General features: G+C 42.2%; 2 protein-coding genes across 2 annotated transcripts in view; one reads left to right on the forward strand and one right to left on the reverse strand.

Annotated features, from left to right (window-relative positions):
- NF1 (neurofibromin 1) overlaps window positions 1-21,800 on the reverse strand; it is a 191,913-nt gene that overhangs the window by 42,114 nt on the left and 127,999 nt on the right. Inside the window, exons 36-39 of the mRNA XM_075852828.1 lie at window positions 11,023-11,455; window positions 7,317-7,657; window positions 6,391-6,593; window positions 1,346-1,539 (exon numbers count right to left, since the gene is read on the reverse strand). Coding sequence (XP_075708943.1) covers window positions 1,346-1,539; window positions 6,391-6,593; window positions 7,317-7,657; window positions 11,023-11,455 — 1,171 coding nt within the window. The remainder of the gene's footprint in view (window positions 1-1,345; window positions 1,540-6,390; window positions 6,594-7,316; window positions 7,658-11,022; window positions 11,456-21,800) is intronic.
- Window positions 14,272-21,429, forward strand: EVI2A (ecotropic viral integration site 2A). The gene is made up of 2 exons (XM_075850370.1): window positions 14,272-14,406; window positions 17,864-21,429. The coding sequence occupies exon 2, from the start codon at window positions 17,891-17,893 to the stop codon at window positions 18,632-18,634; it is 744 nt and encodes a 247-aa protein (XP_075706485.1). The 5' UTR covers window positions 14,272-14,406; window positions 17,864-17,890; the 3' UTR covers window positions 18,635-21,429.

A 21,800-nucleotide genomic window follows, 5' to 3' on the forward strand; every position in this document is an offset into this window, starting at 1 on the left:
CTCCATAGGAGTCTATGAGCGACAGGTGCCACGGTATGCCTATACAGTGGCATCTATCAGGAGCATCCGTCGCATGTATACGTTGGGAAATACTCCCAATACGTACCTTTAACGTAGACTGCAAACGCAATGTGAATAAACCCTTACTTTGTCTAAACTAGAGAATGCATGCTTTAAAGGGAAACCGTCACCAGCATTTCACCTCTTAAACCAGCAAAACCTGGTGGTAGAGGGTGAAAAATAATTTTTATATAACCTATAATTATCTTCTAAGTCAGCTCTGTACCTTTAGTATTCAGTTTGTTAGTGTTCCTGCGCCGTATGCTAATGAGCAGAAAAGAGTCAAATCTTCATTTGAAAAGAGTCAGATCTTCATTTGAAAAGAGTCATATCTTCATTCCTCAAGTCTTTCCGAGTAAATCCCGCCTCCTTACTTTTTATTGACAGCTCCTCGCCTCCCCACAACACACAAAAAATCCCACGCTTGCGCATTGATGTCACACAACGGGACACCATAGCGGCACATGCGCAGTAACTAGATTGGAGGCTTGGATGAAGTGTATCGGGCCATACATGGCGGGCGCATGCGCACGCTCAGACAAGCTTTCGGCATTCACGGTGGGCCAGTTTTTGGCGGTGGGCGGGCTCAAGAAAAGAATCGAATGAGACTGCCGGATTATTACCATAAAAGGCGCAAAATGTTTGCAGACCATTATTTACGGTCAGAGGAGTTTAGGAGACGGGATAATACCAATGAACTTTTGACAGCAGCGGCCAGCGACAGGTGAGTAGAGTTTAATAGGTGAAATGCTGGTGACAGGTTCCCTTTAAATCTTTTATAGTGTTTATAGTAAACTTGCTCAGCATAAAATAGTGACAGACACGTGGATTCCAGCGGACTCGTCTGATTATTTAGTGATTTAAAAAAAAAAGCGTACATTTTGATTGTTGCAGCGCGATTCGAGCACTGGGAGGAAGAAGTCCGGCGTGTTCATGAGCTACCACTACCCCCGCTCAGCCGTCGATGATTGACAGCTTTCATCTTATTACTATGCATAAGCCTATAGCGGTCAATCATCAGTGGCTGGTTAGGGCGAGCGGCAGCTCATGAATACGCCAAACACCTTCCTTCCAGAGCTCACATTCAAACTATAAGTTAACCTAAATCACTAAACTATCAGAGTGATGGATCACTGAAATAACCATGTCTGTCACTACTTTATGCTGCCCTGAGAGAGGGCAGAAGTCACAGAAAGGTTCCCTTTAAGAGGTTTTAAAGGGTCACACACAAGAACAGGAAGAATTTATGTAGGTGACTTCTGATTAGTACCTGCTGTTTGCTTACCTGTCCCAAACTGCCCCATATTTTTGCTTGTATGGAAGGGTACATCTGTTTCTCATTTATGGTCATGGTAATCAACTTGTCCAAGATCGCACTGACACGTTGCCGCTTTGCATCATCAGTGAGTTTACAGAATCGGACAAGATTCAGTAACCAAGGGGTCATGTACTCCAGACACAGATGTTTCAATTCAATACCTGGAAAAAAAAAAGTAGTTCAACATATCAGTATACTAAAAAAAATAATAAGAAAAAAAATAAATAAATCACAGCATAGATGAATTGAGATGAGATGAAACAATACATACTACTGCCTATAGTTGAGAAATCAAGCTCACACAGTGAACCGCCAGATGTACAGATCAGGAGAGTTCTTCGAGCACTTCACCCGGATTTGTTTATAGTAGGGTTATGACGATACCAGAATTTGGACTTCGAGACAGATACTTTGTGTAGTATTGCGATACTAGATACCAAAACTATACTTTGCCAACAATAATTTAAAAAAAAAAGTTCTTCCATTTTCTGATGTGAGACGCGTGGTGTGATGAATTTTGAACCTCCATGTGCCTCACATTAATAGTAATTAACCCCATCATGTTCCTCAGTCAATGGACAACATTGGGTTAATGTGTGAGGTACATGATGGGGTTAATTACTATTAATGTGAGGCACATGGAGGTTCAAAATTCATCACACCTCGTGCCTCACATTAATAAGTTAAAGAAAGCAGTTTTTATTTTATAACTGCATATACATCATAAATTACACTAAATTTATTACGGTCGCGACGATACCGAATATGTATATTTTATGTATTGAGACTTATTTGAATGTTTATTGTAAAAAACGCGTGTAGTATTTTTTTTATTTTATTTAACATTACTTAATTTTTTTTAACGTTTTCATTTTTAAACTTTAATGTACTGGCATATATCCATATGCCAGTACATTAGCCTGGGTACTGTCCTTCAATGGACCCTGGGATGTCTGCCCATATATGGTATGTCCCTCAATCGCGTCACAGGGATTCCCTGTAATTCGATCCAATGGGCATCCCCTCTTCTCATTTCCCCCTTGAATGTTGCGGTCAGCTTTGATCCCAGCATTCATAGGAATAGGCGTCTTAGAATTAGAGGTTTCTCTGCTCTCCGCCGTTAGAGCGGGGCTGCGGCTGTCTAATAACGCCATTGCCCAGCTCCTGACAATAAGTGCGCGCGCGATCAGCATGAGGTGATGCGGCCGGGGAGCTGCACTAATGAGTGGCGGCGCAGGCACTGAAGACAGAACACATGGTGGTGTTTTGTACTGCACCCGCCATGTTCTGTCTTCAGTGCTGGCGCTCATTAGTGTAGCGCCGGCCGCATCACCTCATGCTGACCGCGCACACTTGGCAGGACTCAGGAGCGGGGCACTGGCTGTATCACACAGCCGCAACCTACGCTCTAACATTGATGTGTTACTATACTAAGCTGTGCGGCCGCACAGCTTAGTATCGAAATACATGAATTAACGGTATTGAACCGTTTGAGGGCGCACGGTATCGAAACAGTATCGAAATTTCGATGCATCATGCAACCATAGTCCATAGCAGATCGAACGCATAGATACTATATTTCCACCAACAGCAGAGCGATATCTTACATTCTACTGTTCAGCACTGATTAAGATGGTGCGACTAACACTTCTGTTCTATGTAAACCCCATAATACCATGCAGATTCAGTATTGTGACTTTACTGGTTGCTATACAGTGTATGAACTCTTGCTTAAGCACAAATTAATTAAATCTTTTCACAAATCCCATTTAGAACAAGTTTTGTTGTTGCAAACTTATCTAGACTTTGAACATTTCTTTAGCAATCACACAGAAATCCATGGAAGCAGGTCGGTCCTCCGATTGTACAGACAAACCTGGAGGGTTCCCATACGTAATCCATTACTTCTATATATGTATAGAATTTTCAAAACAATTTTTTTTTTAACCGGACTAGACAAGTCCCAGGAGCCAGATTTGGTAATGGCGTCAAACTTTGACTATTTTTTTTTAATTCGATCTTTTAAAGTTCTAGTTGGGCCACTTAAAAATCAATCTGGCACCAGTTGTCCATCTGGCATCTATAATCCGTCCTTGCTCTGAGCCATAGCCACCATGAGCAAAACATTTCTCTGTATCAAATGAGATAAACAGCCAACAATTATCTTCTATGTGTATGGTACTAAAAGGATTAATTCCAACCAATGGTAATTTGTTCTATGAAAAGGAACATGTATATGACCTGCTTTAAAACTTTTTCCAGTTTAATCGGCTATCAGATGAGAAACGGCCGCTGTGGCCATCATTAGGCTGGAGGCACTTTTGTTGAACTTACAAACGGTGACTAAATGGACACTATCTGCAGATGAAACACTGTTACATACTAGGGATGCACGATGCATCGAAACTTCGATACTGTTTCGATACTTTGCATCCCCAAACGGTTCGATACCGTTATTTCATGTATTTCGATACTTAGCTGTGCGGCCGCCGCACAGCTCAGTATAGTAACACATGAATGTATGAGAGCGGGGCTGCAGCTGTGTAATACAGTCATTGCCGCGCTCCTGAGTCATGGCAAGTGCGTGCCGTCCAGATGACGTGATGCGGCCAGAGCTGCACTAATGAGCGGCGACACTGAAGACAGAACATGGCGGGCGCACTACAAAACACCCCCACATTCTGTCTTCAGTGCCTGCGCCGCCGCTCATTAGTGCAGTGCTGGCAGCACCTCCTCGTGCTGACCGCATGCACTTAATGTCAGGAGCGGGGCAATGGCTGTATTACACAGCCGGAGCCCCGCTCTATAACGGCGGAGATCAGAGAAATCTCATCTCCGCCGCTATTCCCCTGAATGCTGCGCTCAAACCTGACTGGTATCGAAATCGCAATACTACACACAGTATCGTTATCAAAGTCCAAATTCTGGTATCGTGACATCCCTATTACATACTGCTAACTTATGTACATTCTTATGTACAAACAACAAACGTGTATATAAAAAAACACAGAAAACAAAACACATGCTTTTGAAGCAATTTTCTATAGAGAGGCCTATGGAGGAGAAAAACGGATGGAAAAAAAACAACGGACACACCATACCTAAAGCATGCTTCGTTTTGACACCAGTGACCCCACAAAAAACCTAAATGCTAAGTATGTAGGCTCTCTAATACTTCACTATAGACTAACTCTTTCCCTGCCAAGGACTTCTGTAACACATCATGGACATTAAACCAGTGGTAAACAACCTTTTTTTGGTCAGAAGGCGACATAATCAGATTGTACAACTCACAAGGGCCGAAATACAAGCTGAAGGGATAGTCCTATATGAGACATATCGGCAGTATGTGACAGATAGGTGGGGGTTCCACTTATTGGGAGAATTGCGATCCCCTGCTCCCCCATTTGACACTCCAGTAAGGAAGAGTAAAGTTAGCCACACATAAGCACAGTTCTCTCCACTGTAGTTTATGCCAGTTACCTCCATATACTACAATTGAAAGAGTGCAGCCACCTCTCCACCTCATATGTTCCTCTTACCAATCAGGGAGGGTATGTGCTCTCCGATAGGGAGAGGAAAAGGATGAGAAAATGACAAGTTACACATCTAATCACCCCTGCACCGCGGATGTTTACTGGCAGCTGGATTACAGAGATATTTGGTCTCTTTAGGTCTGGTGATTCTAAGCATGAAGACCTAGGAATAAAGTGGCAAGTATAAAATCTACACATCTTGAACTTTTCTTTTTCGGAGATGTTGTGCATCTAAAGGGGGTTTTACACTGGGTGATTATCGTGCAGACGAGCGTTCATATAACGCTTGTTGCAGATAATTGCCCTGTGTGAACAGGGCAGCGATTAGCAGATGAACGAGAAAACGCTCGTTCATCTGATGATCATATCGTTTTAAAAAAGTAAAATATTATCGTTGTCGGCAGCACATCTCTCTGGGTAAACAGGGAAACACGCTGCAGACATGATAATAATGTATGGGGACGAGCGATCCGAGTAACGACCGCTCGTCCCTATCCATAGCTCCGTGTGACAGGAGCAAGCGAGCGCCGATCAACGAGCTGTCCCGTTGCTCGGTGCACCAGCCAGTGTAATAGGGCCTTTAGGCTGTGCTTGGATCAGACCTTTATCCACAAACATGACTGTGCTTTTTTTTAAAAATGTGTTTGTTTTTTTTTAAACTTTAGCTTTAATGCAAAATGATAACCCATGACTAAAGTGATGGGAAGCATTTTTCACAACATGCCAGTTGTCTGTATTCAGAAAATATATGGGTAGTGGGGGGGGGGATATATGATTTTTTTTTTTATAATTCAGGTTTTGCGTTTATCAAATGTGGGGAAAGTGACCCCGCAGAAAAAAGAGTTAAAGTAAAATCTGACACGCACGCACATCAACTACAAAAACACTACCAAAAACCAGTAGAAACGCTTTAAGTGAAACCCGCTTCAAAGACATCAATGTTCTTTTTCCCCACACAGCAGTCCCCTGTGCCAAGCTCAGACTAAAGACCCAATGACAACTACGCAGTCCTGAATTCCTGGACTATTAGTAAGAGCCTGTTCATATCAGCATTGCGTTTCGGTTGAGGGGTTCCGTCGGACGTTTCCGTCAGGTTAACCCCTCAATAGAAAGGCAAACAAACCTTGACTGCGCTATTGATTCCGTCAAGAACAACGGAACCCTGTCACAACGGTGACAAATGGAAACCATTAGCAACATTAGCAATGAGATCAATGGTGAGGGAAACGGAAGCTAAGGTTTCAGTTTGTCTTTCCGTTGAGGGGTTAACCCAACGGAAACCTCCGACGGAACCCCTCAACGCAAGGGCAACGCTGATGTGGACACAGCCAAAGTGGTACGTAAAGGCTATGTTCATCTTCGCAACCAAATGAAAAATACTACAACTTTAGAATAGGTCCTGATTAATTATTACCGAGTACTCACCAAACCCAATAGTACATGGTACTACGACTACTACCAAGAACTGGTACTTACTGGATTTGCTGAAGCCAGAAATGCACTCTTCCAAAAATTCTAGCGTTAGATGTGGTTCATTAGCTGCTAGTGTCTTGCTAATGGAGACAATAAAAAGTGTATTGTTTGCAGGGATGCAAAGACCCGAAGTCTCCAGTAACTGCCCTTCAATCTTTAAATTAAAGGTACATGTTAAGGCACACAGAAGGTTATAGGCAGCAGACCTGCAAAAAGAAAGACAATACAGTACACAAGTCAATACTATCCAGCAAAGCTGTCAATACTTTGCACAACTGATACCAATACACATGCAATTACATACAAACATTTATATATGCGCATGTCTTATACAGAGTAATAATCTCTTCATATTATAGTTGGGTCTCTGAAAAAGAATGGCTATGTAACTCTAGGCGTATTAGACACGGTGCTGTACAAATTTTTGAATGGGTATATACAGTATAAGATACAATAATGAGAATGTAGTAAACGCATAGCAAAAGTCAGTCCTTGAATCCACTCGGTATAAAATATTGGCTATAGGTACAAGCAGCTCTTGCATTTTCATCACTGGGCCATGCAGACTGCTGCTCCCCCGAAAGTGACTTATTGAAGGGTCTTGGTCAATGTCAGTACAACGACTTCAAATCTGCCAAGGAGCTATAATGTAAAAGCAATACGGGGACTGCATTCTCCAATTGTAGTGTGAAATCTACAGTCTTTCAAGAGTTAACAGCTGGATGTAGCTCCAGAAGTGGTCCTAAATAGGTATCCATCATCTCCAATTTGCTATAATCTGTCAGCGCAAGATTTTTTTTATTTTTTTTTTAGACTAAAACGGAAATGAGTTGTTGAAAAGAGTTTACAAATGTAATACACACATTGATATATGACTTTTTACTATTTGTAAAGATATGTATGGATAGAAAAGATAAATGAATATCTACCGTAGACTTGGATCAGAACTTCCCAGGTTAAGCAACGCAATGTTGAGTAGTGTTCCTGGAACATCCTTTGGACGAATCTTAGTGTGTTGGGGAATGGAATCTGGTTGTGATAGTTCCCATCTAGTCCGTATGTGAATGATAGACTGGACAATGGCTTCACACTCCTGATGCATGAATGTGAGAGGTGTTCCTTGGTTGGCAATGGTTAAGGTAAACTGATTTTCATCCACTAGACAGATTTCTTCAATTTCAGACGCATAGTATATATCATTCAGAAATACAGACTGTCCCAAAACTCGTGTCCTCTCAGCTGAAGTGACCTGGACAGCTGTAGAACCAACCTACAAAAACAATACAATTATATTATCAGTGAATCAAAGTGGGACACATACACTCATAAAAAAGCATATATTGGCTAAGAAGTAATGTGTATGGAGCACGTATGCAGCCAGAGTTCCTGTGGCTTCATACAAAAGAGTGGATAGGCACTCTGTATGCGGTTTTAATAATCTAACAGTATAATGCCATATTAAAGAAACCTGTAACAATGAAAAAGCGGTCTGCTCTGAAGGCATAATGTTACAGAGCAGGAGGAGTAGAGCAAATTGATAAGTAGCTTTAAAGAAAAACAACTCACTATAATCTGTAATTTAAACCTCTGCTCATTCTGGGCTTAGGAGTCCAGTGGGCGGGCCTACCCCGTGATTGACAACTATGTTTGTATGCACACAAGTGTCCAGTGGGCAGTCTCACTCAATGATTGACCAACTGTCCTGTATGAGAGAACATAAACATAGCTGTCAATCCCTGAGTAGGGCCGCCCACTGGACTCCTAAGCACAGAATAAGGTTTCAATTAATAAACTTAACTTTTCAGGAAACTTAAGAATAAGCTGCTGCCATGTGTGTATACATGAGGAATAAAACTATTTCTGCCCATTATATGACTTGTATTCTGCATTATTTAGCAGTTTTCCCCCACTGCAGGCTCGCACTCTAATTCTCAGTTGTCTCTGAGCTAGTGGGTGGAGACTAATGGCTATCATGTGTTCTATAAACTGCACACAGAGAATAGGAGAATCCTGCTCTCCCATCTCTATTACACATAGAGCAGGGGCGTAACTAGGAAAGACTGGGCCCCATAGCAAACTTTTGACTGGGGCCCCCCCTCCCCTGGGTGTCACACAACCCCCCCCCCTTGTAGATAGTGCCTTTTTTACAGCCCCCCATGTAGATAACGCCATACAGCCCCCCCCTCTGTAGATAGCGCCATACAGCCCCCTGCAGATAACGCCATACAGCCCCCCTGCAGAGAACACCATACAGCCCCCCCCTGTAGAGAACACCATACAGCCCCCCCTGTAGAGAACACCATACAGCTCCCCCTGTAGGGAACGCCATACAGCCCCCCCCTGTAGAGAACGCCATACAGCCCCCCCCTGTAGGGAACGCCATACAGCTCCCCCCCTGTAGGGAATGCCATACAGTCACCCCCCCCCTGTAGGGAACGCCATACAACGTTCCCCCCTGTAGGGAACGCCATACAGCGTCCCCCCTCCTAAAAAAATGCGACCTACAGTGTGCCGTACAAGATACATGTATCCCCTATCCACAGGATCTCCACAGGATAGGGGATACATGTGTGATTGCTGGCAGCGATAGGGAGAACGGGGGACTGAAAGTCCCCTGAACTTCTCCATCACAAACCTCTGACTTCCGGCGTCTGCGCAGCTCAATAAAAATGAAAGGAGCGCTGGTCACACAAGCGCACAAGCACGACCGCCGCTCCATTCATTTCTACGGAGCTGCCGACACAGACCCCGGAAGTCCGAGGTTTGTGATGGAGAACTTCAGGGGACTTTCAGTCCCCCGTTCTCCTTATCACTGCCAGCGATCACACAGGTATCCCCTGTCCTGTGGATATCCTGTGGAGAGGGGATACATGTATTTTGTTCTATTTTGCGCCTTCAGGACCAGACACCGTTTAGCCATTTTTAGCACATGTTAGTTAAATGGCTATAACTTTTTTATTTGTTGGGCTAATGACGTGATTTTTGCGACGTCTTTTCCGTAGACAATGCAGGTTTCATTTTTTATCGTTTTTATACACACCTTTTTTGCTATTTTAGAATTTTTATTCATAAACTTTGAAAATAATAGTAAAAAAATAAGCTTTTTTACATTTCAGCAATTTTTTTTTTGGTAATAACATAGTTTTACCCTAAAATAGACCTTTTATTTGTGATCGCCATTGTCTACCGTAAATTTTTATATATTACATGTCTATATTAGGGTAATTGGGTCAGCGCTAGCATTACAACAATGATTGGCGGGGGGGGGGGAACGTTTTTTTTTGGGGTGGGTATTTTATGTGTATTTATTATTTACATTTTTTTTGCACTTTACTTTATTATTTTTTTATTACTATGGTCTGTCCCTCAAAGGTCAAAGAAGACCTTTGGGGAACTTTATATATTTTTTTTCTTTCTTTCACACCATGTCTTTCCACTGTAATTGGAGCTGCACAGCAGCCCCAGTTACAGGGGAAATCAGCCCTCTCATAGTGACGATTGTCACTAACTGGGCTGTGCTGGGTCTAGTTAGACCCAGCAGCAGCCTGCCACTAACGGCACTCGGCGATCATGTGACCAGTCATATGATCACCGGGAGGAATAGAGACAGCGCCGCTGCTGCTGTCTCTATTCCTATACACAGCGTTCATTGAACGCTGTGTACAAGTGATCGGAGAAGACAGAAGCAGCGAAAGCTGCTTCTATCCTCTCCTCAGGGTCCCCGGCAGTCACTGACTGCCGGAGACCCGACATTCAGCTGCCCGATCGTGCGGGCAGCAAGTTAAAACCCGAGCCGTAGAAAGTCTATGGCTCGGGTTTTAAGGACCCTGACCGCTGGCCGTAAAAATTCAGCCAGCGGTCGGGAACCAGTTAATGGCAGAGCGGGGAGATACCTCCCTGCTCTGCCGTAGTGTTCAGTGGCGTCCCGCTGTAGCAGCCATAGCGGCTGCTAGCGGAGCCTCCGGCCATGGTGGGGGCCCGTGCCGGCGGGCCACACGGGCCCCCTCATGCCGCGGGCCCCGTAGCAGCCGCTACTGCTGCTACGGCGGTAGTTACGCCACTGACATAGAGATTATACAGCAATAACGAAAAGTGTAGCTGAGAATCCAGCAGGGTGACATAGAAATTTTACCAGCAGCCTGTGTCTCACACGTTCTCTCTCTGCTCCCCCTCCCCTCTGACTTGTACTGGAAGTGTCTGTGTCTGACTTACATTTTCTCCCTGCTCCCCTCTCCACAGGCTTATTTGGACAGACAGAGAAGTGACAGCCCCCATTTTGGAAGCCATCAATTCTGCTATCTAACCAGGGATGGACTTTTCTTGACAACAGGGGGTGGACAGCAGATTACAGGAAGGGTGACACCTAGTGGCAGTAACTTCACCGAATTTGCATGAATAAAAGAACTAAAATTTTAACAGTAAGTAAACTACAATGTTGGTCTATATCAGGTACACAATTAGATTAGAATAAGTTGCAGTGTCCATTTAAATGTTCGCTTTCTACAAAATTCCTACAAGATTTTCAATTATCTAAGCATGGACCATAGTGATGTAGGTTTTACACCTGTAAAAGTATCAAAGCAATCTTGTTTTCGGATAGGTTACAATTACACTTAATAGTAAATCTCCACTTACTTTTATGGACACTTTAGTGTCTTTGTGGGCCAGTTTAAGCGCATTATGGAACAGTTTCAAGTCCTCTTCCAAAGCAAGTGTGGCAGCTGGGAGTTTCTGCTGATCGTGTTCTATATGCTCAGCCAACTTTCCTGATGGATCAATGAAAATCAGCCTCTTGCTGCCTTTCAGTCCAGTTAACAGCCTCTCGTGGTATTTCGTATATTCCCTCACCCAGGAGTTACAGTTGTAGATATAAACGGCTGTCACATTTTCATAAGCAAAGCCAGGAAAAACCACAAACCACTTAGAAAGGAAGTCTGTCTTGAAGCGATTGCTGGGCCCAGCGTGTGTGAGATCTACCACTATCTCATATGGCTTGGCATAGTATGGCTTTAAAGTCAGAAGGACATGGTAGATCAGTAAATCCCCATTTATTTGACCAGTCTTGAATCTGCAGGAAGCACAAAACACACGTTATATGAGATATGCACGGACTTTATCAAGCACTAAGCAGAATCAGTCAGAAGTGATTTTAATGCGTCAGGGTTCCATAGGTCAGAAACCGTTCCAACTGGTATTTTGTAATATCCTATTTTAGCAATGTACTCAACCATTTCCTTTCAACAAAAATCAAATAGTTCACTTGCTTTAATCTGTCAGACGTATACATAAAGCTACAGTTGGAACTAGGGCATCACTCAAAAAGTATTTCTACCCAAAACCTAAAACTAACCATATATTAGTAAATCGGTAGTTAGAGCAGCAGCCAAAGTTTGCTCATTTTGTTTCTTTTAAATATTGGTATTTTTCTGCTTGGTTGCAGTGGACATTTTTACAAGTGACAACAGGAAGCGCTGCCATATTGGTTGTCACTTTTTTCAGCAGTTACTGAGAAGCTGATGTAATTGTATCATTGATAGAACAGACCAACAAAACAGAGTTTCAGTCTGAAAAGCAAATTTAAAAAGGGACAACAAATATGGCTACATTTCCGGTTATGATTGCAAAAACAGCCAAAACAATTAAATAGAAATATGTCAATATCTCAGCAAAAGACAAAGGCTACGTACACCTTTTAAAAAAAAAAAAAAGTATTAGTGTGTTTGGCGCAACTTTATTACTTAAAAATAATTGTAACTTTTTGACCTACAGCTGCTTTGTATCCTGTATACGGAGCAGATGTATCGTGTGTGGAGACCTGAATCCGTCAGGTCAGCGAGACTGACCGGTTCAGAGACAGCGGGTCCTGCGTGTCACCTGTTATCGATCACATCTAAGTTATGAACTTAGATGTGAAGGATAGTAGCTGGAGACACGCAGGACCCGCTGACACTGAACCAGTCATTTACAGATACAGGTTTCAGTGCAAGATACAGCTGCTCTGTATGGAGAATACAAAGCAGCTGTATCTAAAAAAAAAAAAAAAAAAAAAAAAAAAAAAAAAAAAAAAAAGGTAAAAATAAATTTTCAATAAAAAGTAATTACAAAGTTGCACTAAACACAGATACATTTTTATTAAAAAAAAAAAAACACAAGTTTTCAAAAGGTGTACATAGCCGAACAAAAAAAAAAAGCCTATTACTTTCATTTCTGATTTACTAATATGCGGTCAAACACAAATTATATATAAATAATAATACAAATAATGCTGCAACACATCCGTTGTCTCAAATAGGACATTTCCTGCTGATCTCCATAACCTGTGAACAAATGAAGCAATCGTCTTCACAAAAACATTTTTAAAGAAGTTGCCTCACAATGATAGAGGAGGGGTCCAGCTCCTCACACCCACGGCTAGTTGTTACGGTGTTGTAAGTTCAGTAAAACTGTGGGGGTCCAAGTGTTACATCCAGAAGACAGACCGTTAAACATGGGCACAATATGTTCATCTAAGGCCCTTTTACACAATGACTGGGTAAACAAGCGGTCATCAGCTAATCTGCGACCGATAGAATGGTCGCTAGTCAGCAGCACATCTCCCTGTGTAAACATGGAGATGTGCTGCCGACAAGATGGAAAGGCATGAGGACGAGCGATCTTACTAACGACTGCTTGTCCCAATACAGTATTGATCATAGCTCCTTGTGAAAGGAGCAAACAAGCGCCGATCAACTAACGGTCTCGTCGATTGGCGCTGGTTTTCGCAGCCCATATCGGGCTGTGTAAAGGACCTTTAGATCCTTATATACGGGCAGATAACTTGCCCATAATGAGCACCGATATAGCAAGTCAATCAGCGCTTGTTTACTTGCATTTACAGGTTATGACAATTGTTTGTGTTTTCCGTACATAATTGTTCATAGGATGGTTCATTTTCCCCTCTCATGCAGTTACAGTACAAATGACAGGCCTGTTTATGTGAAATTCTTGCCGACCAACCACCATTTTTAGGTCAGTATAAAAGTACGACGACAAATAAATAGAATGACAAAAAAGCGAATTATCGTAAGTTGTTGGATCGCTGGAGGTGTTTATACTGAGCAATGATTGTGAATACTTTTCACCCCGTGTAAACCACAACCTTTTCTCCTCCTTGTGCAGAGATCAGATCCTCCTTTCGATCAATATTAGGGTATGTGCACACACACTAATTACGTCCGTAATTGACGGACGTATTTCGGCCGCAAGTAGTGGACCGAACACAGTGCAGGGAGCCGGGCTGCTAGCATCATACTTACGTACGATGCTAGGAGTTCCTGCCTCTCCGTGGAACTACTGTCCCGTACTGAAAACATGATTACAGTACGGGACAGTTGTCCTGCAGAGAGGCAGGGACTCCTAGCATCGTATATAACCATGATGCTAGGAGCCCGGCTCCCTGCACTGTGTTCGGTCCGGGACTTGCGGCCGAAATACGTCCGTCAATTACGGACGTAATTAGTGTGTGTGCACATACCCTTATATACAGTATTCGAGAGCTCACTAAGATCCATGCATTCTGATAGATCCACCACTACAGTAGGTCTAGTACTAAATCCTCCTGCTATGAATATAACTGTGTTCAGAACTCATCACACCAACAAGATCAGACTCGTCACCCATTTCCTTTACCTATAGCTATTGACTCAGCACTGACACACAAACAACTCCTCCTAATCTCATCCTCTGTTATCTGTAAATGCACAAAATCCATTTTAGAACTTTACTCTATAAACGTTATCTTGTGGATGACAACACCCTCAGACTATTTACTCAAGGCAGGGGGCAGGACTTTTTAATAAGCTAGAGTAAAATTGAGCGTGAGCAAATACAAAACAGGAAGTCCGTCATCTCGGTGGTTTTACTCAGAAGAAGCTGCAACAAGGCAAACGTCAGAGCATTAACAGATTCAATGAGCGAGGAAGACGTCGTAACCTATGCAACGCGGATCTACTAGACCTTGTGAGCGAAAAGACCATTCAGGTGAGCACAAACTGACCAAGTCTGTCATTCTTATGTCTAATAATGTCCCATCGTTCGTTATCAGTAATTATAGAAATGTATATAGCATGACGATATAAAGGGCCATCATCTCAGACTACGACTACTAAAATTCTAAATCAATTTCAGCAAATTGTATTATTTCACATCAACAGTACAGATAGAAATATATACAACAACGAAGGGAATACTCACCAAAAGTAATACGGGTTTCTAGTGACTTTAATAATTACGGTGTCAAACAAACGTCATATTCAGACAAGAGTCAAGATGTGTTACTAAGTGTTATCAAGCAGTTCAGTAGCTGATAATCTGGTATCATATTTAACCCGATCAAGACGGAGGACAATTTACAACATTTTTATGAATATCCTGTCTGATCTAGGACATTCCTTTTTACGCAAAACATCTCTTATTTATACGTGTTCTACAGAAATGTCTAATTATACCAAGTTTGTATTCAATATAACGTAAAGTTAAAAAAGAGAAATAAGAGACACTTCCCCTGTCCATAGTAAATGCTCATAAATAGAGCGGAATTCCTATGAGCACGGGGGATATTGAAGATTATTCTCCTTCATAGCAGCCTGGAAATTCCCCTAACCCGCAGACGTTACAGCATATGACTAAAATATCTCATGTTAGCGACACCTACTTCCTCACAGACAGACCGATACGTATTGTTGCAGCGAAGGACAAGGCAACCATAGAGGACTATAATTGGCAGTCCCGCAGAAAGCCAGAGGTCAGTTTACAATATTGCATGCAGAAATCTGGAAGCTTGAAACGGTGCCATCTTCCTTGGTTGAATTTTGTGAACACTATTCCTGGTATACAGCACATACACTGGTGGGTCCTGCTTATTATTATTATTTTTTAGTCATAACAGAAGGTACACATGAAACCAAGTGCTAGATCTTGAGACGGGAGGCTTAGATAATCCATAGGGAGCTTTTGTATATATCATGGCTTGGCAGCCATGACCACCAGTTAAGCAGGCCAGGAGGAATGAATGAATGAATTGTTTCACTTTAAAGAGGCTCTGTCACCAGATTTTGCAACCCCTATCTGCTATTGCAGCAGATAGGCGCTGCAATGTAGATTACAGTAACGTTTTTATTTTTAAAAAACGAGCATTTTTGGCCAAGTTATGGCCATTTTTGTATTTATGCAAATGAGGCTTGCAAAAGTCCAACTGGGCGTGTTTACAGTAAAAGTCCAACTGGGCGTGTATTATGTGCGTACATCGGTGCGTGTTTACTACTTTTACTAGCTGGGCGTTCTGACGAGAAGTATCATCCACTTCTCTTCACAACGCCCAGCTTCTGGCAGTGCAGACACACAGCGTGTTCTCGAGAGATCACGCTGTGACGTCACTCACAGGTCCTGCATCGTGTCAGACGAGCGAGGACACATCGGCACCAGAGGCTACATTTGATTCTGCAGCAGCATCGGCGTTTGCAGGTAAGTCGATGTAGCTACTTACCTGCAAACGCTGATGCTGCTACAGAATCAACTGTAGCCTCTGGTGCCGATGTGTCCTCGCTCGTCCGACACGATGCAGGACCTGTGAGTGACGTCACAGATCTGCACTGCCAGAAGCTGGGCGTTCTGAAGAGAAGTGGATGATACTTCTCGTCAGAACGCCCAGCTAGTAAAAGTAGTAAAAACGCCCCGATGTACGCACATAATACACGCCCACTTGGACTTTTACTTTAAACACACCCACTTGGACTTTTGCAAGCCTCATTTGCATAAATACAAAAATGGTCATAACTTGGCCAAAAATGCTCGTTTTTTAAAACTAAAAAAGTTACTGTAATCTACATTGCAGCGCCGATCTGCTGCAATAGCAGATAGGGGTTGCAAAATCTGGTGACAGAGCCTCTTTAAGGGCACCCACACAAGTAGCGGATTTATTGCAACGAATCCGCAGTTTTTATCGAAAAATCCGCATAAATTACATGTAGATTTTGGTGCATAACACCACAGATTTCACCCAGTCTACATTGAAAAGGGTGAAATCCGCCCTGAACATCCGTAATCTGAAAATAAGCAGCATGCTCGGATTTCCGTGTGGAAAATGTCCCTTTGTTCAAATCTCATCCAAACGGCTGGAACTGCAACCCGCTGTCGAGTTTTCGTACGCAAATTTACACGGAAAAGCAAAGCGGCAACATTTCCGTCCTGTGTTCAAGGAGCCTAAATGATAATAGCCCGCATGCATACAAACATATTGCAGCTCCTTAAGGGTAGGAAAGCGCAGTGTAAACACCGCAGATTTTCCGCAATGGATTTCATTGCAGAACATCCGTAGCGTAATACAGTAGCAGCAGAGTGGATGAGATTTCAACACGTCTAATCCACACGCTGCAGAAAAAAATCCACAAAAAATGCCTTTCATAAATTGACCTGCAGTGCGGTTTTTTGCGCTGCAGCACGTCAATTAATGCTGCGGAACCTCTGCTTTTCTGTTGCGGGTTATCCCCATTGAATTCAATGGGGAGATAAAACCTGGTGCGGTTTTTCTATTTGTCCTGATTCCGCCTAGTGTGTTCCTACCCTAAAGGAGCCATATATTTTGATGCATGGATGGAGTCGGATCTCGTCATACGAGATCAGGAAAGCCTTTCCTAGTGATTTGAAGCCCTAAAATTAAGCCTAAGATTAAGAAATGTGTTTGTACAAATGTAACAGGCTCTGTCACCACATTATAAGTGCCCTATCTCCTATATAAGGCGATGGGCGCTGTAATGTAGGTGACAGTAATGCTTTTTATTTCGAAAAACGATCTATTTTAAACCACTTTGAGCGATTTTTAGCTTTATGCTAATGAGTTTCTTAATGCCCAAGTGGGCGTGTTTTACTTTAGACCAAGTGGGCGTTGTACAGAGGAGTGTATGACGCTGACCAATCCAGCAAGGCAAACGTAATCTCGTTTGAAATGACAGGTTACATCGTAATCTCGCGAGATTACGCTTGCCTTGCTGGAATCTCACAGAAAAGATTCAGAAGTGTCAGGATTCTGAGTACACATCACGTCCTGGCTGGAGGTAATGTATATTCATTATCAGGACACTACAGTAATGTTAGTGTTTGTGTATGTGGCTGCATATAGCGATATAACTATATCACTAGTGCTGTGTAAATGAATGGAGAGAAGTGCATGCCGCTGATTGGTCAGCGTCATACACTCCTCGGTGCAACGCCCACTTGGTCTAAAGTAAAAACACGCCCACTTGGGCATTAAGAAACTCATTAGCATAAAGCTAAAAATCGCTCATAAAGTGGTTTAAAATAGTTTGTTTTTTTAAATAAAAAGCACTGCTGTCACCTACATTATAGCGCCGATCTCCTTATGTAGGAGACAGGGCACTTATAATGTGGTGACAGAGCCTCTTTAAGTCCTGGTGATTATCATGTTTTCTTTACTTGGCAGATAACAGGCAAGACAGAAGAGAGCGTCATGAGGAAGATGCAGTCCTCATTGCATCTTGTGATAATGTTTTTTTCATTCTGTAAAGCAGAAGTAAGCAATACAGATTTCAACAACCTCACCGGTGTGGTATCTGAAATAAACACCACATCGGATGCTTCGGAACATTTCCTGCCATTTTATGACGACAATTCTACATATTCTTTATTTAAAACTGCTCAAGAACTTGAAAGACAAAATTTAACAACAAGTAAACCCACTGTAACAAAAGTTACATATAATGTGACCCAAAAAAACACTAGTACAGAAACAAATGGGATCAAAAGCAACCATACTGTCAAATCCCATACTCCAAACATGAAGACTAACACAACATGTACTATTGATGAGAAATATAAGACTGGAATAATAATATGCGTCATCATAATAGCGGTGCTGGTATTCATTATTGCAATGTTAATCATATGCGCTGTGGCACTAGTAAACAAAGTATCAAGTCTAAAGGCGAAACTAACGCAATCAAAGCGCCAGGCCAGAAGCAATGGAGACTTTCTGAGCGCATCAAGTATATTGTGGCCATCAGGAATGGAAACATGGCAGAAGAAATCTCAAGAAGCCAATCTAACCATGGATGAGATTTCATTGGGAGATGCCAACACAATTGAAAATGAGAAGCATAAACTGATGGCAACTCCTGTACTAGACAAACCAAAAGAAATAACACAAAGCTCACCAACTGCAACCATGACCACAGTATCCACAGTCGAAGTCTAAATATTTTATAGATGCAATTCATTAACTTCATTTTAAGTTCAAATTCAGCCCTTGCTAAAAAAAACAAAAAACAGAACCCTGAAAAAACGATATAAAAAAAATAAAAAATGGATATAAACACTCTTTGCAACCGTTTTTATCACTTAAAGGCCTTATTCACACAAACGTGTCCGTTTTGCACGCGTAAAACACACAGCGTTTTCCTGCGTTGCAGGTCCGTGTGACATCAGTGTACGGTGCTTGTCAGCGGTTTTTACGCGCGTATGTCATACGTTTTTTACGTCAGCAAAATAAACTGAAGAAGGTGGTTTTCTTTTTCTCATAATTTCTTTAGCAACTGTTGCGTGAATCACGCAGAGCACACGGATGTATAGGACATGCAGTGAGTTTCACGCAGCGGGGACACGCTGTGTGAAAAACACAATGTCTGAATGGCCCCATTGACTTGCATAGGTCCGTGTGACATGCATTGTTTTCACACGCGTATCATGGACTTGAAATACGCTCGTGTGAATTAGGCCGAAGGCATCTTAAATAAAACAATAAAACAAAGCAACTTCACAAATAGTCTTGATTAACAATAGCCTAGCATTTTGTGTATACAGCTCCTATGCCGACCTATGTCTCCACGGTTACAGACTACCCTCTTCTTGATAACCAACAGACCAAGGGCAAAAGCTGTATTTTTAAAAGGGGGTTTTCAAGTGCGTTGGTGCTTATGGTGGAGATGGCAAAATGCCACTGCCCAATTTTACAGACCGTACAGGAATTTAAATACAACTAGTATCACTGGAGATGGTGAAAGTGTTAATGAAAGTGGTCTAGAACCGCAAAATGTACCTGTATCTAAAAATAAAAAAAAAAATAAAAATTATTTTATATATATATATACATACACACACACATACATACATACCTGTGACAGAACAGAAAAAAAATTCATAATACAGATGTGAACTCATTTTAACAAGATAAAATTCTGGCTGCCTGCAGACCCCACTAGTGGGTGATAACTGCAACGGATTTATATAGCTCCCACTGACCCCTATAATAAATCAATATGCAGTGAACTCCCTCTAATCACAGCAGTAAGAATTCTATCATTTAATTCCACTTCTCATGGAAGGCTCAGAGGGATTTTCTGGCACTAGGAACCCCCCCCCCCCCCTTGCTGGCTTTACTACAGACAGTAGCCGATGGAAATACTGCAGAATCAGACTACACAGCTGCAGGACAGGAGACATAGTTCTGCTTAAGACCTTTGTACACAGAACAATGGGATATTTTAAACACCATTTGCAAAGATGCTTATTTTTGGTCTTTTGTATTAGAGAAATACAGTTTGGCTTTAAATACCTGTAAATATGGTGCAGTCTAGCTATTAAATCGTGTGGGGCAAATTTATTAATACTGTCCAAATATTAGACAGCTTAAACTTAGACAAGGCAATCGGCCAATGTGCCAAATTTATTAAAATGGTGCACATGCTGTATGATAAACTTGGCGCATCGTTCTAGAAGTTTTTCTCTTCCTTATACCACCTCTTAGTTGGCTGCATTTTTTTACGCCCAAATTATGGTGCAGTTTCTCATTTTAAGCCATGTCCCCTTCCATTAAATCACGTCCCTTTACCAATTAGCCATGCCCCCTTGTCGAGCAAGTCAAAACTTTACACAAAATGGAAAAATCCGCCGAAAGATGGTCTGTGGATTTTGATGCAAAACTGTGGCAAATCTACATGTAATACATGCAAATTTTGTTGAGGATTTCAACCCTCTCATTGAGAGGAGTGAAACCCGTGGTGCAAATCTGCAACAGATAGTGACAGGCTGCGGATTTTACTTTCTGGACCGCAAGTCATTTATCGTGCAAAAAAATTCTGCGGCATGAAGATGAGATATTGGTTTGGTAGTCTTATAGCTTAAGAGAAATAGGATTAATATATGCTTATGAAGGGCATGGCATGGTTGTAGAATCTTGTGACTCCTTCCAGAACCTGACCAGCAATTTATGCGGTCTTACCTAAAAAGCAGCATATGATAAAGGGATAGAAGCTCAGCACTGTCATCTGTAAGTTTATATGATACGAAGCACGATTTCTGAGTAAAAAGCAGAGTATTCCCTGGGAGGACTCATAGGAGAGACAGTGAGAGTCCTGCTATCCCCGCACACAAAGGCCGATTGACAGATATTCCTGTATCGGTGTGTGTATAAAGAGAAGGCGACTGGTGGTAGCAATTCTCCACGATCTCCCCTACTCAGGATCTACTCTGCTTCATATCATATAAACCTATAGCTTACAGCACTCCGCTTCTCTCCCTTTATCATATGCGGTTCTCAGATAGGACAGTATTAAAATCGCCTGACCAGTACGCTTTAAAGTAAGGCATAGCTCCCCTTCTGTAGATTTCCAGCAGACTACAAAGTGTCGCTTAATATGTACGGTTATGACAACTAGGACCAGGTTGGAGGGGGAACAGAAATTTAAATTTCCAGTCGAAAATCTCTGTGAAAGTGGATCTATGTTTATTGAATGGTGCTTAATGCTTACAATTCTCCATAGACTTGAACACCCTCCTGCACATGGCCATTTCAGCGTTTTTGTACGAAGCAGTAATAGGGCACCTATAGAGGTGAAAGGAGCGGTACTGTATTTTAGTGTTAGGCTGGGTTCACACGACCTATTTTCAGACGTAAACTAGGCGTATTATGCCTCATTTTACGTCTGAAAATAGGGCTACAATACGTCGGCAAACATCTGCCCATTCATTTGAATGGGTTTGCCGACGTACTGTGCAGACGACCTGTCATTTACGCGTCGTCGTTTGACAGCTGTCAAACGACGACGCGTAAAAATACAGCCTCGTCAAAAGTAGTGCAGGACACTTCTTTCAGACGTAATTTGAGCCGTTCTTCATTGAACTCAATGAAGCACAGCTCAAAATTTACGGCTGTCAGAGAAGCCTCGCAAAATGCGAGGAGGAGCAATTACGACTGAAACGAGGCAGCTGTTTTCTCCTGAAAACAGTCTGTCTTTTCAGACGTAAATGCCAGCTAGCGTGTGCACATACCCTTAGGCTTTCATACAAATCCGACAAATCGTAGCATGCTCCATTGCGGAGCTATTTTCTATGAGAAGCATTGCTTTTAGGATATCTCCAAATAT

This window comes from Rhinoderma darwinii, chromosome 2, assembly GCF_050947455.1.
Source record: "Rhinoderma darwinii isolate aRhiDar2 chromosome 2, aRhiDar2.hap1, whole genome shotgun sequence".
Taxonomy (NCBI): domain Eukaryota; kingdom Metazoa; phylum Chordata; class Amphibia; order Anura; family Rhinodermatidae; genus Rhinoderma; species Rhinoderma darwinii.

What these genes read in the sequence shown, in the direction of transcription:
- EVI2A (XM_075850370.1), top strand. Translation starts at nt 17,891, where the DNA reads ATGAGGAAGATGCAGTCCTCATTGCATCTTGTGATAATGTTTTTTTCA.